General features: G+C 34.6%; 1 protein-coding gene and 1 pseudogene across 2 annotated transcripts in view; one reads left to right on the top strand and one right to left on the bottom strand.

The window, feature by feature from the left end:
- The window catches only part of MAGI2 (membrane associated guanylate kinase, WW and PDZ domain containing 2), a 1,217,785-nt gene extending 1,199,647 nt beyond the window's left edge, over positions 1-18,138 (bottom strand). The window contains exon 1 of one of the 2 annotated variants that reach the window (XM_039849352.1): positions 17,581-18,138. In XM_039849352.1, coding sequence (XP_039705286.1) covers positions 17,581-17,881 — 301 coding nt within the window. In that variant the 5' untranslated portion in view covers positions 17,882-18,138. The remainder of the gene's footprint in view (positions 1-17,580) is intronic. The other variant, XM_039849353.1, reaches the window with a different exon arrangement.
- On the top strand, positions 2,458-2,576 carry LOC120591985 (uncharacterized; annotated as a pseudogene).

Below are 18,138 nucleotides of genomic sequence, written 5' to 3'. Positions count from 1 at the left end.
TTTGTATGGTGACAGATGTTTACAAGACATATTGTGGTGATCACTTTGTAGGTATATAAACGTACAATCACTACATTGTACTCCTAAAACTAATATAATACTTATGTCAACTATAATAAAAATTAATTAATTAATCAAGAAGATAAGACATTTAAATTGAATGCAAGGTTAAAGTTTACATTTCAAACAGACCACATTTTTTTATACCCTAAAATGAAACTATTCTGATACAGGAAAGTAAAAAACAGTTATAAGGTGGAACAATGAGTCTGTGGTGAGACAAGGGTAAGTGAGAAAAATATAGTTGACCCTTGAACAACACAGGGATTAGGAATGCCTACTCCCCGCCTCCCAACTCGAAAATATGCATATAACTTTTGACTCTCCCAAAACGTAACTACTAATAGCCTACTGTTGACCAGAAGCATTATCAATGAATAACATAAAAAGTCAATTAACACATATTTTGTATGTTATATGTATTGTACATTATGTTCTTGCAATAAAGTAAGCTAGAGAAAAGAAAATGTTATTAAGAAAATCATAAGGAATAAAAAATACATTTAAAATACTTATTGAAAAAACTCTATGTAAAGCAAACCCTCCGAGTTCATACCCATATTGTTCAAGGGTCAATAATAATTGTTTCTTATTTGTACACTCTATGCCCCACCTATTCAATAAGCTAGTCACATGAGATACTACATATGACCAGAACATATTAAGGGGTCAATACAAGCGGTTATTATTACTATTCTTATTATTACTATATATATTTTTTTTTATTAAATGTCCCTAAGTAAACTCAGCAATGCTTACAGTTCAGAACTAAGTTAGACATGAACTTTCAAGTTCAACATTAATAACTTCAGAGCATTACACATTAATATTTAAACTTAAAAAATAAGAAAATTAGTTGATTTAGCTACCAACCAAATATATCAAAATACCTTGTGGAACAAAGAAAAGGCAAATATTTATATATATATTCTTAGTACAAAAATGTGTACTGTGTTTTTCTTTGGCTGAATGAGCTCTTATTTCTGATTACTCAGACATTTTAAACATGTTTTTAAAGGGATGGCACATGAATAACATTTTATTACTAATTTACTATGAACTATTTAAACTACCACCTCTACATTTTCCTTAGTTCTCAAAGAAGGCAATTTTCTCTTGCAAACGGCCTGAAACAATTCTTATCCTAAATGAAAATCTCTCTTCTGGAGCAAAAGAGCTAATTTAATTCACCCAATAAAGAAAATCTCTTATTCTAACTAAACTTCTAAGCTGCCTTTTGATACTAGAGGTCTGTGGCAATATCATTCGGCCTCAGTCATTAGCAGCTCAACTGTCTTAGATGTTGATGGGTAATTGACTCACCAACCTGGCTTTTTACAAGGTTCATACTATTTTGAATCAAGTAAGCACAAGTTACTCACTGCTAAAGTATTTAAAATATGAATTTAAATTAAACAGAAACAGATTCTTTTACAATAGTTTCAGTGTAAGGATGAAAAGGATTCTCAATAAACTATGAAAATTTTGTAATTTAGATTAATTATGAGCAAGAATGCATTCCAGAACAAAATAGATTATATTTTGGAAAAAATACTTTAGGTGAAATGAGTCTAATAATGATGAAGCAGATAGTGATCACACTATAAAAAATCTCACACAGCATAATATAGAGAGCTATAAGTATATTCAAAAAGAAATTATTTTAAATGTTTTAAAATATTTTCAAGGATATAGCTGTAGGCTAGAACATCAATAATTGTAATGTTTCTTAATTATGAAAATAAGTTGTTAATGTCTATGTTGGTTAATTTATGTGTCAACTTGAATAGGCCATGGGGTCCCCAGACATTTGGTCAAACATTATTCTGGCTATTTCTGTGAAGGTGTTTTTGGATGAAATGAACATTTAAACTGATAGACTGTAAAGCAGACAGCTTTCTCTAATGTAAGTGGGTCTCATCCAATCAGTCGAAGGCTTGAACAGAACAAAAATACTGACCCACAGGAAGGGAGAATCCTTCCTGCCTGATTGCCTTTGAACTGGAATATCAATTTTTTCCCACCTTCGGATTTAAATTGAATATTGGCTCTTCTTGGGCTTCAGGACGCTAGCCTTTGGACTGAAACTACACAATCTTCTCTATTGAGTCTCCAGTTTGCCGACAGTTTGGGACTTGTCAGCCTCTATAATCATGTGAGCCAACTCTTTAAAATAAATCTCCCTCTCCCTCTCCCTCTTGCTCTCCCTCTTCCTCTCCTTCTCCACTTATATATATTCTGTTTCTCTGGAGAACCTTGACTAACACAATGTGTTTCAAATAAATCAAGTGTTATAGGGAAAAAGGACATTTATCATTCATTCAGTAAACAAATGTTTTCCAAACATTCTACATATTTTCAGGCATTATTTCAGGTGTTAAGGAAATATAAAAAATTGTCTTTGGCCATGCCCCCCTGAACAAGGCTGATCCTGTCTGATCTCGGAAGCTAAGCAGAGTCGGGCCTGGTTAGTACTTGGATGGGATACCACCTAGGAAGACCAGGTGCTGTAGGTGTAAAAAAATAAAATAATAAAATAAATAAGGGATTGTAAGCTGACAAGGTCCTTGCCATCTGTCAGGTAGCCTAAAAAATAAAAATTAAAAATTAAAAATTAGATGCTCTCCCTACCCTTGATGAGTTCTAGATTTAGTGCAAGTGACATATTTGATAACTTCATTGGTAAACCATTGATATAGCAAATAAAAATGAGTAAATGTGTTGTTGTGATATTAAGAAACAGGTGAATCTGGAATTTAACTCTCACATACCAATTCTGGATAAAATAAGTGGACTTGACATACTGGAATGTATATGCTATTCTTTTAATTTCTAACAAAATTATATAACACATACAGTTCAAAATATTTTAAACTTCATTTCTGGAACTTTGTTCTAGAGAAGCTACCTACAAGAAAGAATATAAAATCCTGAGTGTTCATATTACAACCATTGCAATATGGAAACATTTGAATAATTTTACACATTGGAGGAAGGTAATTTGTTACAAACCTAATTTAAATGAAGAATTTCTAGTAGAACTTAGAGAAGAGTTTGCATTTTCAAGGTTTAGTCCAAATACAGCCTAGAGTATCACAGCAATGGTCAAAGAATTTGGTATCAAAATGGTACCTCACAGAATCAAAAAAAAAAGAGGTATTATTTAGCATCTGCGGCCTTTTAATTAGAACAAAAGAAAAACATATAGCAGACAAATGCAGCACTGCTGAAGACAGAGTTCTCACTATCATTATTTTTATTTGACTTGTTAATAAAACAGAAACATTTGCTTAACAGTGATATATTAACATTACAAATCCATACATGATAAATATGTCCTATATGATTCACATTAAGAAGGGCACAATTTAAGAAGATAAGTATGTACATAATTAGGATGTATGTATCCTCACTCTAAATCAGAAGTACTAAGTAAAGAGAAATATATGTGCAGGCCTATTAAATATAGGCATTCTTCAGATTCCCATTATTGGCCTCTTTAATTCTCTGTGCTCTCCTAAGGGGACCATAGTTCCTTGAAAGGCTACAGCCACCACTGTTAAAACATCACTCAGCTCTCCAATCTGCAGCTCCAATAATTCTGTGAGCTCTAAGTATATGTGACCAACAACTTTTAAACATCAGAATCATGCCATCTTCCAAGTACCTCAAACATATTATATTCCCAGGCACTCATTTTTCTCCATTCAGTTCTTTAAGTAATATCAATTAGAGCAAAATGAAATAAGAAAATCTGCTAAAGATAAAATAAAGACCAGTAAAAGGATAGAGAAAGATACTGCATGAACATGGAATGAAAAAAAAACTAAAATAGCAATACTTATACCACATAAAATACTTTTAAAACAACAAAGTTTATAACGAGAGAAAAAGAAGGACCCAGTAATCCCACTTCTGGGTATTTATCAAAAAAAAAAACCCAAAACATTACTTCAAAGGAACATGTGCATCCATATTTTCACTGTAGCATTATTTACAATAGCCAAGATATGGAGCCAACCTGAGCATCCATCAAGATGAATGGATAAACAAGAGGTGGTACATATATGCAATGGAATATTACTCAGTTGTAAAAAAGAATGAAATCTTGCCTTCTGCCACAACATGATTGGACACAGAGGGTATTGTACTGAGTGGAGTAAGTCAGAGAAAGACAAATGCCATATCATTTCACTTACATGTGGAATCTAAAGAACAAAATAAACAAAACAGAAACAAACTCATAGAGACAGAGAACATTTTAATGGTTGCCAATGAGAGAAGGTGAGGGGATATGTGAAAAAAGGGGAAGGGACTAAGAAATACAATTGGTAGTTACAAAATAGTCATGGGGATATAAAGTATAGCATAAAAATATAGTCAATAATTTATAATAACTATGTACAGTGTTAAATGGGTACTAGATTTATGAGTGACCACTTCATAAGTTATATAAATGTCTAATCACCATGTTGTACATCTAAAACTAATATAATATTGTATGTCAACTGTAATTGAAAAATTAAAAAAATATAAAAATAAAAAATATAGACCATTTTATAATTAAATTCTGTTAACTCACTATATCTCTAACTCTAATGCCTAACCTAAACTGTTTTAAGTAAAAATGAGTGATAAATAACTCCTAAGATAATATTACTTATTCACTAAGAGCCAAAATATATTGAAAGTAGTGTGCTGTTTCTTCTGTAGTTGTCAAAGACAGCAATTTTCAATTTTTAGAACAGTCTAAAGCCATTTCCCTGTAGACTGAATTTTAATCTCTATTTAATGGCATCTTCATCTACTCCATACACCCACCCCCAAGTAAGAAACCTCAGGGTTATCTTTCACTCCTGTGTCACCTCCACCACTACCTCCCATTCAATTAAATATAAATTTGTATTTAACCTGTCTGTGAGATATCTCTCAAGTTTATGTCCCTCCATTCCCTCTACTGATACCAGACTTTTAAGACTTGCTCTCAGTATCTTCTCCACTAAATACATACCTCAAACCAAATTTCCTCCCTGCCGGCCCTACAAAAAACAAACAAACAAAAAACCCCAACCATTTTGATTATGCTTCTCCCTTATTCAAAGACCTTCTGTGGTTTTACTCACCATCTAGAGAATAACATCCAAACCTTTTAGGTTTTCATTTAAGGCTTTTAAGGCTTTCATTTAATCCCTGATGTGATTCCAAGTTTCTTTTTTGGAAAAATCTTCAGTTGCCACCGGGAGTACTCAGGTACACCCTTCTCTGGCCTCACCAATCTTATTTAGGTCTCTGCACAAGAGGGTCATTTTCTCCTCTCCCGCCTTTGGTCATGCTCTTCTCTCTGCTTTCCACTCCACCCCTCCTGAACTCTTACTCAAGTTTTAGAGCCAATTTCAAAGAGCCTTTACCCTATAAAGCAATCCCCTACTTACCCTCCCACAATTTTCCATCCCTAAATAATAAATTTCTAATTAAACTGCACTAAAAGTTTTAGGAAACATTTCCACATATATATATATATATATATACACATATATGTATGTGTATATATATATATATATATATATGTATATATATATGTATGTGTATATATATATATATATACATATATATATATATATATATATACATATTTTTTTTTTGACTCAAACAACCACCCTATAACATACGAGGTGATTATCGCTCAGAGAAAGTTAATCCTTCTATGTGGAAGTGATAGCAATGAAATCGAGACTAGAATCTATGTCCTTTTACTCCAGGACCCACACGATTTTATACTCCTCTGTTTCTTCCTTTCCCTCCTATGTGTTTAAAAGCAATATGTTTTATTCAGTCCCATTCCATTAAAACTCATTATTTTAAGGTTCAATTTGTACATGATTACCTCTCTTACTCTGTATTCTTGGAGAGTAGGGTTTGATCTTTATTATTAATTTAATACCAGAACCTAGCTTTAGCATGACACTAAACAAAAATATATGAATAATTATTTAATTAATCATCCGAAGGCTCTTAATTTGCTAGAAATTTTTTATATTGAAAGAATAAAATATATTTATATGACAAATACAGAAATTCAAGTTCAAGTCTCTTCTATCACAATACACACACACACACACACGTGCGTACACACACACACCTACTCCCTCTTAACTACTCTAAGGACAGTCCTTAGAGTGACTGTCCATAATCCTTTACTACTAAGCAAGCTTTCTGAAGTAGGATGCAGATGCTATTTCTATTTTCTCACTTCCTAGACACTCTTCACCTCTGTGATATTTGGCTTTTCTGACCATCCACTCCAATGAAATGGCAGCAAAGAAAACTTTTGTTTTTGCCAGATGCAATGGAAACATTATAGATGACATCTTTCTAATCATTTCTACTGTGTTTCAAAGTGCTGACCATTCATCATTAACATGAAAACTGTACTGATAATAATAGTCTTAGTTTCCTTCCTGGGTTCCCTTGACTTCTCCTCAAATATAGATACCACAGCATTTTTTTGTTCCTTTTGCCTTTACAGTCTCTCATTGGATAATCTCATATTCCCTAATCTGCACATTCAGCCCCAACCACTCTTGTGAATTTAACTGCCACATTCAGATGCCTATCATTTACATTCTTTCCAGGTACTTCATATTAAATACATCCCAAATGGAGTTACTTTCTATCCAAATCTGTTCCTTACTTCTCTTTGACCCTGTCCAATCATGTGTACTGATAATCATATTTCTTGACTCGGTCCCCTCTTTTCCATTGCTACTATCATTGTTATAATACAAGACCACAAATCTTCTCCTCTGGATAATTCTGTAGCCTCCTAATTGGCCTCTTTGCCTGTATCTTTATGCTCTCTTACTTAGGTCTCTTCACTGTCTACACGTGTTCCATGGAATGTTGACTCCATTTCCCTCACTGGGAAAACTATGGACAAATATGACCTTGTCAGTTCTGTTCTCAGAACCTTTCAAACACAGAGAAGCAAGCTAACATAGTGATTAAGAGCACTGCAAAAATTTGACTCCTGGCTCTGAAATTATTATGTGTCTTGCGCAAATTTCATAATCTCCCTGGGCTCTAGTTTTCCTATCTGCAAAGTGGGATTAATGATAGTACCTACCTTGTAGAATAATGTGGGGGTTAAATAAATTAACATTTATCTGAAATGAAAAATAATTTGTTCAATTCACATCTAGTATGGGGCAGAGGTGTGACTGGAATCTACACCTGTTTGTCTCCAAAGCTCCATGCTTTTCATTATTACCCTGAACTGTGAAACGCCTGGTGTGGGATCAAGATTTACATAGCTTCCTATGGTCCCTATCTAGTACAGTACCTGGAACATAAGCACAATATTAACAATATATACGTACAGAGTTTATGTAACTGCTTAAACTACAATCCATGATGTAGAATACTAAGGACTCTTACTCCATATTTTTTCTCCAAAATGTTTTGTTTTCTTACCTTTTATTCTGATTATGTCATGGAAATTATCCTTGAAATATGAAAGAAATTTCTACTTAATAATTTTTAACTCAGGTCACACAGACACACCACAAATAAAGATGAGCTATTTGGAGGTATAGATGATATCTTATTGAAATCTTATTCATCTTTTTATCACCAGTCTCTAGTTAAGTACCTGTCTGTTAAGTAAATGTTTGTTGAATAATAAGCAAATGAATTCTAGCCCCAGAAAAATGGAGTTGGAATATTTTTATGTGCCAGTTTATAATTATATACACTTCTGGATCCATGACACAGACATCCGTAAACACTATATAATTCAAAAATATTTCAAGTTGGTTTTGGTATGCATTGTGGGTATATTTTTGTAGTGGATTTGCTTTCTTGATTATGTTCTATTTTGTATAATGTAAAAATGAATTTGTGTTCCTACATATTTTACTTTAGAATAGTTAAAATTTTCTGGAATTTAAAACAGAAGTCCAAGCAGAACAATACTGAATGAGGTAATGGAGACATATCTAGAATTTGACCGAGCTTATGTAACAGAGAAATACATCTTAATTTATTCTTCAAATAGATTACTCTTCTTGGAAACAAGATCTTCACCAATGCTCCCCAAAACAATAAAATATAAATTAAATACCTGTTTTAATACAATTTTATAGCTGTATCAATCAGAAGATTTTTCTGCAAAACAACAGAAAACGCAAACCAAATGGCTTAAACTATTTTGTATACTGTTACCTCAATAACAAGAAGTCCTGAGATAGGGCTAGTTCTGGGTTCATTATTTTAGCAGTTCATCAAGGGACCACTAGCTTTTTATCATTCTGATCTGCCACTCTCCACCTATTAGCTAGCTCTCCTCATGGTCACAAAATGGTTATACAGGTATCCTCAGCTTTTCAAAAGTCACCATTACACCACCTCACTTTGAGGAAAGGCTTACATTAGTACATGTTTTCACTAACTGAGAGAAATCCAGAGGGTTTTCGCTTTTACACAAAAAAGCAGAAAGAAAAAATAGAGATCACCATGTGTTTTGCAGCAGCCATTATAGAGGCAGCACATACCAGAGCAGCAGGAGTGACACCACCAAGCTCCTTTCCTAGGAACTACACTCAGCATCTCAGCATTAAGATGCCATAGCTTTGCACTGTGTCTATGAGCATTTGTGCTTTACCTCGATTTATTTTGTGACTCCATTAGCAAAATGTGTCCTTGGGTATCAGAAAACCCAAAGAGAGCTTGTAAGGGCATTATGCTTAGCATAAAACTGGACATAATTAAGTTTTTCGATCATGGTAAATGAAATAGACCTTGAATTTGGGGTCTGGAACACTCAAAATTTTTTCCATATAAATTAATAGTAATTGCTTCTTTGTTTTATACTAGTTGGCTTACAAAAGATTTCACAGAAACACTCTACTTTCAGATAGTGGGGAAAATTTATATTATAGGTAGTTGCTCCAGGCATCACCTCCATGTGCAGCAACTTCCACAAACAGAAAAGTGAATAGATCTTTTTGGTATCTTAAGAACTAAAAAAATTCTCAGAAAGTCCCCAAGGGACTTCACATTACTTTTCATTACTTAGAACTGAGTTCTAAGACATTTCCTAAAACAATCACTGGCAAAGACATGTAACTGCTTTGCTCAGTTTAGACTAGTCTAAATTCATCCCCTTGGGATGAGGCCAACCTGATATGAAATACATGGCACAGCAGCACATTAATATGTGGATACTTGAACCAAAGTGGCATTCAGTGGGGAAAAGGAGAAGAAATGCATTCCAGGTAGACACAGGATTTCTAATAACTTTATGGCTTTGTAAAATCTGTCTAAAAGCATAACTAACTGAAGCAAATCAACTCCTTAGTCAGGGCTAAACAGGTCAATTTCTCCAAGGATAAAGGGTGCCATGATTCTCTTTACACTAGACTATGAGATTTTCCAATTAATTTTAAAAGGGAGACTTGGAATGAGATTATAAAAGGGATTTTCTTGATTTCAATAATATGGGTTAGCATATTATTTGAGCTATCAAAAGTATCATTAATTTTAATTTTTATTAGGTTTCATGGTACCTATGCACTTTATAAATTCATATATAGTACTACTCCACAGTAAATTGACATATGGAAAATGGTTTTAAATTTAAAACATTAATATAATTCAAATATTATATTCTCCAATTCATAACAAAACCTCTTAGCTTCCAAGCTAATTAAACTTGATTTTTCTTGACATTTTTAATTTCTCAGTAAGCAACATCAGTACCTTAGCTAAACAATTATAAGTTGGGCATCATTTACAGTCATGAGCTTCTTAACAATGGGGCTATGTAGAGAAATCTGTCATACTTACATAAACTTAGATGGTATAGCCTCCATAATTGTATGTGCTGTACTTTTATATGACTGGCAGCACAGTTGGTGTGTTTACACCAGCATCACCATAAACATGTAAGCAATATTTTGCACTACAACATTATGACAGCTACATCAGTAGGTGATAAGAACTTTTCAGCTCCATTATAATCTTCTGTTGATTATGCCCTCCATCATTAATGAAACACGATTTTGTGGCACATGACTGTAACTTATTTTTAAATGATTACTTCTTTAGACTTGCAATCTACCGTATAGTCAAAGCATGTTGGTCCAGTCCTCCCATTTTATTCTGAGACTTCTATACCAAGAAAAGCTTAAACCACTCTGCAAATGTGTTATCAAGTTCAGGAATAAGCATGCCCCTTTTCCTTGCTCCTTACTTTGTTACATTAATATTAGGACATTATCCTAAGCATTATGCAATCTACCAGCCATTTGAAATAACCAAATCCAAACTACTGAAATCTGACTTCTTATTACCACTTCCTAACAATACATATGAAATATATAAATCTGAGTACTTGATTTTATTAAGGCTTTATGGTCTCCCATTATCAGAGATAATAAGACTTAAAAATATCACTCACAGTCGAAAATTAATAGGTGACTATAGAAGCTAGATTTGTCATACATAGAATAATTTAACATAACTCCCTAAAATAAGATTGTATCCTCAAATGCATAAATGCCTTTCTGGGACTACTGATTTAAAAACCGGCACTGAACCTTAGTGTATGAAAATGTGTGAGAGCGTCACATGCAGGTGTGTATGTGTGTGTGTTGTATGAATATTAAGAAGCAGAACAAATTTGTTCACAAGAGTGACTCTCACACTGAACAGAAGAAAAGGAAAGCATAGCTACTTCCAAACAAAGAGGAAAAGGAGATCCAGCTACAGATATTTCAGGGAAATACTAAGAAAGAAGATTTTAGTATTTTAACTGAAGATGGGGACAAGCATCTTGATACCATTCTTGCTCTTCCAGAGGAGGACCAACTTCTTTCTGTCTCCTTAGACCCCAGTCCTAACGCCAACAAAATGGCCACCCACTAAGTATCTAGACTTGCTAGAAAGGTAAGATTACAGGTATTTATGTTTGGGGTGCTTTTGAAAGTAAGCCAAGACCTTTGGAAGTTTTAGTGATCATTAAGCCTAAATGCTTGCTATATTTTTTAAAGAAACTTTGTCTAGTAAAGAATCATTTTAACATCCTCACAGCACAGATTACAAAGAAAGGTAAATTGGGGTCAGCTATGGACTAATTAGAATGCTTCACAGATGTAACATTGGACATTTCATATCTTTAAAATTTGCTCCTGCTTGAAATCCAGTAATGTGAAAATAGATAAATAAAATATATTTTTTTAAATTAAACAAGGTTGCTTTGTCCTACTTCATTTTACAGAGTCATATAATAAAATCCACAGTTATTTATGGAAAAATCTCTGATTTCAGATGCATGAGTTTCACTAGAGCAGTTAAGAGGTTCAAAAAAATTCTCCCACAAATTGTTATTAGAAAAATCAATATCTTCAACCTATCTTTTACTTCACTCTATTAAAGGTTAATTTTTCTTCTATCACATATTTGTTTTTGGATATTATTGGATATATGATGACTATCATAGGTCTGACAGTGATTTTTTTTAAGAAAAGCTAAATAACTGAAAATGACAAAACTTGACATGCATTCATATAACAATTACAAAGAGAAATGTTTTCCAGGGTAGAGCAAGTCATATAATTTTTCAAATATTGAAAGAAATCTAATTATTCATTTAAAATATCCACTCATTAGATTGCTGGATCTTTGAAAATAGATACGCTAGATGCATTCGAGTTAATATTCAATCAGTTGTCAAAAAGGAAACTTTTTCTGTTTATTTTAGATTATATAAAATAGGTAATACTATATATTAAACTTAACATGAATTTTTTCATTTTATTAATCCCTTAATAAATCTTTTTTAAAACAATTGATAACATGTCAATAAAACACAATAGAAGCAATTATTAATTCTCTATGACAATATGGGCATTTTACAACAAGTTTTTAGCAATGCATATCCCTATGCAAGTCTTCTATTATGTAAATTCAGTAATTATAAACCTATTACTAAATTATCTATATTACATTAATTATAATTTAATTTTATTAAAGAAAATATCACACATTTGTCCTTACTGGAGACAGAGGAGAGGGAGCTGGAAATGAAATGGAGTAAATAATTTAAAAAGTCACAATACGAACAAAGCTGTAAGACTCTATTCCATGCTTCTTATCAAGATAAATAGCAAAACTATAGCTAAGAAAGATTTTCAAAAATTAATATTGGACACTAGAGCTTCAAGTAAGAGTTTTCTATTGAATTCTAAAATGGGATTAATTCAACTAGAATGCTAAAATCACTAGGAAGTGGTGGTAGGCTATTGTTGGTCGCTTCATCTTGAAGGTGTTAATATAAAGAATTATCAATATTGAGCTATGAACATTCTCACAAATGCAACATAAACTTGATGAATTTTGACATTTTTTTTTATTGTACATGGTTGACTCTGAAGACTTGCGAATTAATTGTTTTGTTATTGCTTTTTTTATGAGGTACCTGATTTCTAGCTGAGAAGAAAAAGTTCTACTTTTAAACATGATACTTGTATCTAACTACAGTCACTTGTAATAGGTATAAATAAATTTCTAAACTTAAAATTAGTGAATTATAATAGGACTTCTATGCTTATCAAGCCTAGAGTAAATGATTCAATATATTCACCAATTGTTTAAGAGAAAGGATATAGATACAAAGAGAATAAATTACTGGGTGAAAATAAACTATTGTTACAGTATAAAATAAATATAAAAAAGCAGATCTTTCACATAAAGTCAGCATCAGTGGGAGTTATTTTTATAAGGTGAAAATATGTTCCATTCCATTTAATGGCATTACTCTTTACATTAATGTTTTTCAAAGTAAAGGGTTTATTTTACTCTACAGAGAAACCTCCAGAATATTACTTGCTAATTACTCATACTATTAGTCAATCATTTCGTATTTTTCAGTTAGTCTTCAATTAAGATTAATATCTTGAAAGTTAAAAACATTTCATAATGTCGCTAGCTCAAAATAACCAATAAGTTTGGAATAACATTTATTAACATTTACATAATGCTTATTATCTTCCCAACACTATCATTTAAATACATAACTTATTTAACATTCTCAACATATTATAACTATCTCAGACTAGATAACTTCCTTCTGTAGCCAATACTAAATGGCACACTCAGGATTCAAACCTAAGTAGTCCACTTGGGAGATTGTACATTTAATAGCTAATCTATCCCACCTCTAGAGTGAAATTCAGCCTGGGTCTGCTATACATTTGAAAGCCATGTTAAACTACAAGCAGTCAAGATTGTCAAACTTTTTACTCATTGTGAAAGTGAATGTGAGAGTTTCAACCAACTAAAAAGGAAAGTGAGCATAATAAATATTCCAAAAGATTGCGCAGTATAAATGCTAAAAGCAGAGATGGTGGCATTTCTGTGATTTCGCCCTGAGATTACTTCCAGTCAGAATAAACACATAAAAAAGGAGTCATATTTAGCATTCAAGGTCATACCATTTAAACTATTTACACATTCTGAAAAACTCCAGTAGCATCCCCCATAAACTATGCTCAAAGATAATTGTTCCATTAACCTTGTTCTCATATATTAAAGATACATTATTCTAAAATAACTAACTGATCAAATTGTTTAAACACTTTTATTATTGGTCAAAAAATTTCACATACTTTAAGTTTCTATAGAGGAAAGTCAATCTTTATTGGAGAAAATGTGACATAATTCGCTTTTACTCTTCCAAATAAAAAAGAGCATAGAGGTTACGCTTTATGATTCCAGCCTGAAGTCAGTCAAAAAGAAAGCATGACTCAATAAATGTGGATCTACTCTCCTTTGAGGGTGTATTTTAAAAGAGCAATAGGAGAGAAAGCAATGTACAGCTTCTCAGGAACTGAATTTCAAAGGCCTTACTTAGCTCTTCTTCCACATGGGAAGAATTAAAAAACTTTTTCCCTTTTATTTTCCATTGTGAGATCCTAAATGGCAAAATAAGTCCAAGCTATATAGGTCCCCATGTCGTGTTAGATGCAGTAGCACCCATAGTTCAAGGAATGTAGGACACAAAGGTCTATGTAGCTGCCTTCTTTGAACTCTAGTAGCAAACTTAAAAAAAAAAAAACCTTTAGCACGTTATCATAGATCTCAAAATCAGTCAAGAAACTTCCTTCAACTGGGGTTGCCACATTAATGAGATCACAGAACAAAACTGCTGATTTAGAATTAAATATTTTGGTAAAGAAGGTTTACTATTATAAACTAAAGAAAACATAGTTCATAAAAATAATTGGATGTGCAATAAATGGTATTTTTAGATGACTCATCACTCTGGATTATAAGCAGCTTAAATTAAAAATGGAATCCTCTGAATTTAATTAAATGGCTTTTAAAAATGGTTTTACAGACATTTAATGTAGAAAAACTGATATATCTATTTTGTCTACCTTAAAATCTAAGCAGTTCACCTTCTTTTAAAAATATAATTTAAAATTATGACAATGTAATATTAGCCAAACTAGTAAATAAAAATTGAGTAAAGAATGTAATTTTATCTGATGCACTTTTAAATCAATATTATTAGTATAAACATCTCCTTTTCTTTGAAAAATCTTCCTTAGTTTAATTTTGTATGTAGCTTCTGTATAATACTCAATGTTTAAAAGAATATTCAAAAATCAAATTATCTCAATATTTTAAAAAATGCAACTGCTAAAAAAACCATGTTTAAGTTTTTTTAGCTATGCTAGTTTATTGGCTCTCTAGAAATAAAACTATTGAGCCAAAAGTTTCTACATATTTTTTTAGCAAGTGACACACAGGGACTATATTTAAGGTTCTGAAATTTTCACTTTGCTTATGATGATGAACAAAATTATCTATTATTTGACAAGAGAAAGGATGATTTCAACAAGAGAATAGTATACATGAATCATTACATTTAGAAGAATATACAAGAGGATTATATTTTCCGCTAAAGCTAAAAAATAAGCAATTATTTTCTTTTTTGGTCAATAGTGATTCAGGAGGTGAATCAAGCTCTTGTGGGGGCTCTGTGAACATCATCACCAGCATCAATCTTCAACGACCCCAGAACTGAGCCCGGAACTGAGAGTTAAAAGAATGAAAAGAGCAGAGCTTTTCCTCTAAAATATCGCTTTATATGCATATATTCCATGAGTTCTAAAAGCAATAAACTTTCAAATAAAACATAACACAGAAGTTGAGTGGTCAGAGACTGCTTTGGATGGAATTATGGCAGGATTTAAATGACATCTAGTCCAGGTCCCCATCTTACATAGGAATCCATGGCATATGGTCATTTTGGCCTCTTCATCAACACCCACAACGATGGGGGTCTCATGAATTCAAAATTTCTAACAGACTTTGGAAAGCTCTGTTAGAAAGCTCATCTTCGTGAAGATAAAGATGCTTCATCCTTTAAAAATTTCCATAGATTCGTCTTAGTTTTGTCTTGTGGAATGTCACAGGATAGTCATAATTCTTTTTAGTACTTAATAGCTTTTCAGTATTTAATGACAGCTTTCATGCCCTCACTTTCCCAAGTCTTTCCACTGAATTAATAGGCGATATCTACGACATCTAATAATCTCCCCCTCTTTCTTTTCTAGACATATTCTTGCTTAGAGTTACGGTTTGCCAAGGTCCATTTCAAAAGGTAGTGCTCAGAATGAATACAACATTAAAATGTGTAAAATAGTTCATCATTGTGAACTATAATAGGGCAATCATCTCCCTCATTAGGATACCATCATTCGTCCAATTAACAATATATTAACTTTTGTAGCCACTTTTCATTACAAATACCAAACTCATTGCCAACAAAACCATGGTCATTAATTGTGTAGTGGAGTTCTTGGACTCAAATCAGAACTTTACATTTATATCTATTGCTATAAGACAGTATCATGACATCAAATAGGTTAATATGAATCGCTATTTGAGCCTCAGGTATGTCATCTTGAAAAATACCAAAATACTCTATTTGCCTTCCTAACTCATATCCTTCATATTGAGCAATGTTGACCTCCAAGTCAATGTTTACATTAGCCTATCTCAAGTCATCAGCTGTTAATACTCAAGAATCCCCAAAAGAAAACGTTTATTTGTATGCCAATTCACATTTAAGAAATTTTGCCTGAGACATCTTTTTCATTTGTTTGCTTTTAAAACTGGTTTCATAGAGAACATTTCCCTAAATCCTTCGTGATAGCTTCATGGAGTAAGATTAAGTGGTTATTCAAAACACAGGCAATGACCTGCTCGATTCCATCTTTGAGGCAGGACAAATAATGTAACACCACCAACAAACCTTTAATTTATAAGAATATGTACATACACACATATTGCACATGAAATGTGCCTGTGAGCTATCAACATATGCAATCGCGTGTGAAAAACAAAGATACATTACTTTCGTTAAAGTTGTCCTCTTTCCAAGAAACTTTTTTTACCGCACTCTTCCCTCCTTCAGGGCCATAATTTTCTTTCAAGTAAATAGAGTTCTGCAAGATCTCAGTTTCCCTAGGTGCCCATCGCAACCTTCAAATGAAGCTCTCATTTAGGTGGCCTGAGCTTTTCCATCCAACTCCTAAGAAACAGGACTCCCACTCCTAATCAGAAGCCAGATGAGAGTTCAATCACAGAGAACTAACACTCAAAGAGGGCAACCCCTGAGTAGAGCAATTCATCCAGGTGACCATTTCTCTCCTTCCGAACTACCAACACTAAAATCCGCTCCTAGTGCCCCGCCTTCTTCCAGAGCCTGCTCCGGCGGACCAGCTCCGGGTGAGCGCCCGGGTTAGTCAGTGCGCACGTGACGCGCGGTGCCCACATGACACGACCGTGGGCGGGGGAGGGGGGACAGAGGAGTGAAGCGGGGAAAAAGTTAAAGAAGACTAGTCAAAGCGCTCAAAGCACTGGGTCCCTTCCCTTCTTCGTCAACTATTGGCTCAGGGATCCCTAGGGGAGGATTGCGGATCACGGCATCTATGGTCCAGCTCCCCAAACAGGGTGGCGGGGAGGGGGGCCGTAGTTCGCTCGCCCCGCCACCTTCTGCTCCTCTCCGCCCTGCTGGTGATGCCGCTGCACCCTCAAGTTCTTCCTTCCCTTTCTCCCTCTTTTTTTTTTCTTTCCTTCCTTCCTTCCTTCCTTCCATGCTTCCATCCATCCCTGAAAGCTCTTCATCTACTGCGGGCGATGCCACTGACGCACATTCATTTTGCCCCGGGAGCTCGTCCGCACCTCTGAGGTCACACAAGGCCGAGCACCTTCCAAAGGGGAGGGTATAACTGCGCAAACAAAGTTGCATGCCACAGCACAATCCGCCCTCCCTTCCATTTAGCCCCTTGTTCGGATCCTCAGCACATCTCACTTGCTTTGCCGGTACTCTCGACTTCACCCCACCACTGTGCAACACACCCCCTTCCACAGCGAGCCCACCCTTCCATTGCCCCGCGCTTCGAGCGGTCCAGCTTCCTGGCAAAGCCCGGAACAAGCCGCTGCGCTCACCTTGCTTGACACACTTGAGCCGGAGGGGGTCCTTGCAGTGTTTGATCACAGCCAGCACGTCCCTGATGGTTAGCCCCGCCACGGGGGTCTCGTTCACCTCCAGCAGCAGCTCCTCCGACACCAACTTGCTTCCGCTCTCATAGGCCACCTTGCCGGGCTTCACCTCCCCCAGGTAGGGGAATTGTCCATTCTCGGCGCCCCCCTTCAGTTCAAAGCCCAGCTGGCCCTCCGGGTTCCTGCCAATGACACTCTCATGGACTTTGCTAGTCCAGTGGCTTTTCTTTTTCAAGCTTTTGGACATGGCAGTGGGGCTAGTCGCCTCAGCTTCTGAGGGGTTCCTTTGGGGTAGAGGGTTTGGCGGTGAGAGAGTGAGGATGGAGGAGCAAGGGGGCCAAGAGGTGAGAACAGCAGACTTTGCCTTCCTTCCCCTCTGTTCGATGCTTTCCCTCTTCTTTGGATGGAGTGTGGACGAGGAAGGGGGAGGATGAGAGGGACGGCTGGGCAGAGGTAGGAGAGCTTGGGTGAGGCTGTGCTGTCCCTTGAATGACACTCAAAGCT

The sequence above is a fragment of the Pteropus medius genome, unplaced genomic scaffold (assembly GCF_902729225.1).
Source record: "Pteropus medius unplaced genomic scaffold, Ma_sr-lr_union100, whole genome shotgun sequence".
Classification (NCBI taxonomy): Eukaryota; Metazoa; Chordata; class Mammalia; order Chiroptera; family Pteropodidae; genus Pteropus; species Pteropus medius.
Note: the sequence above shows the minus strand (reverse complement) of the source record. Positions and strands in the feature narration are given on the sequence as shown.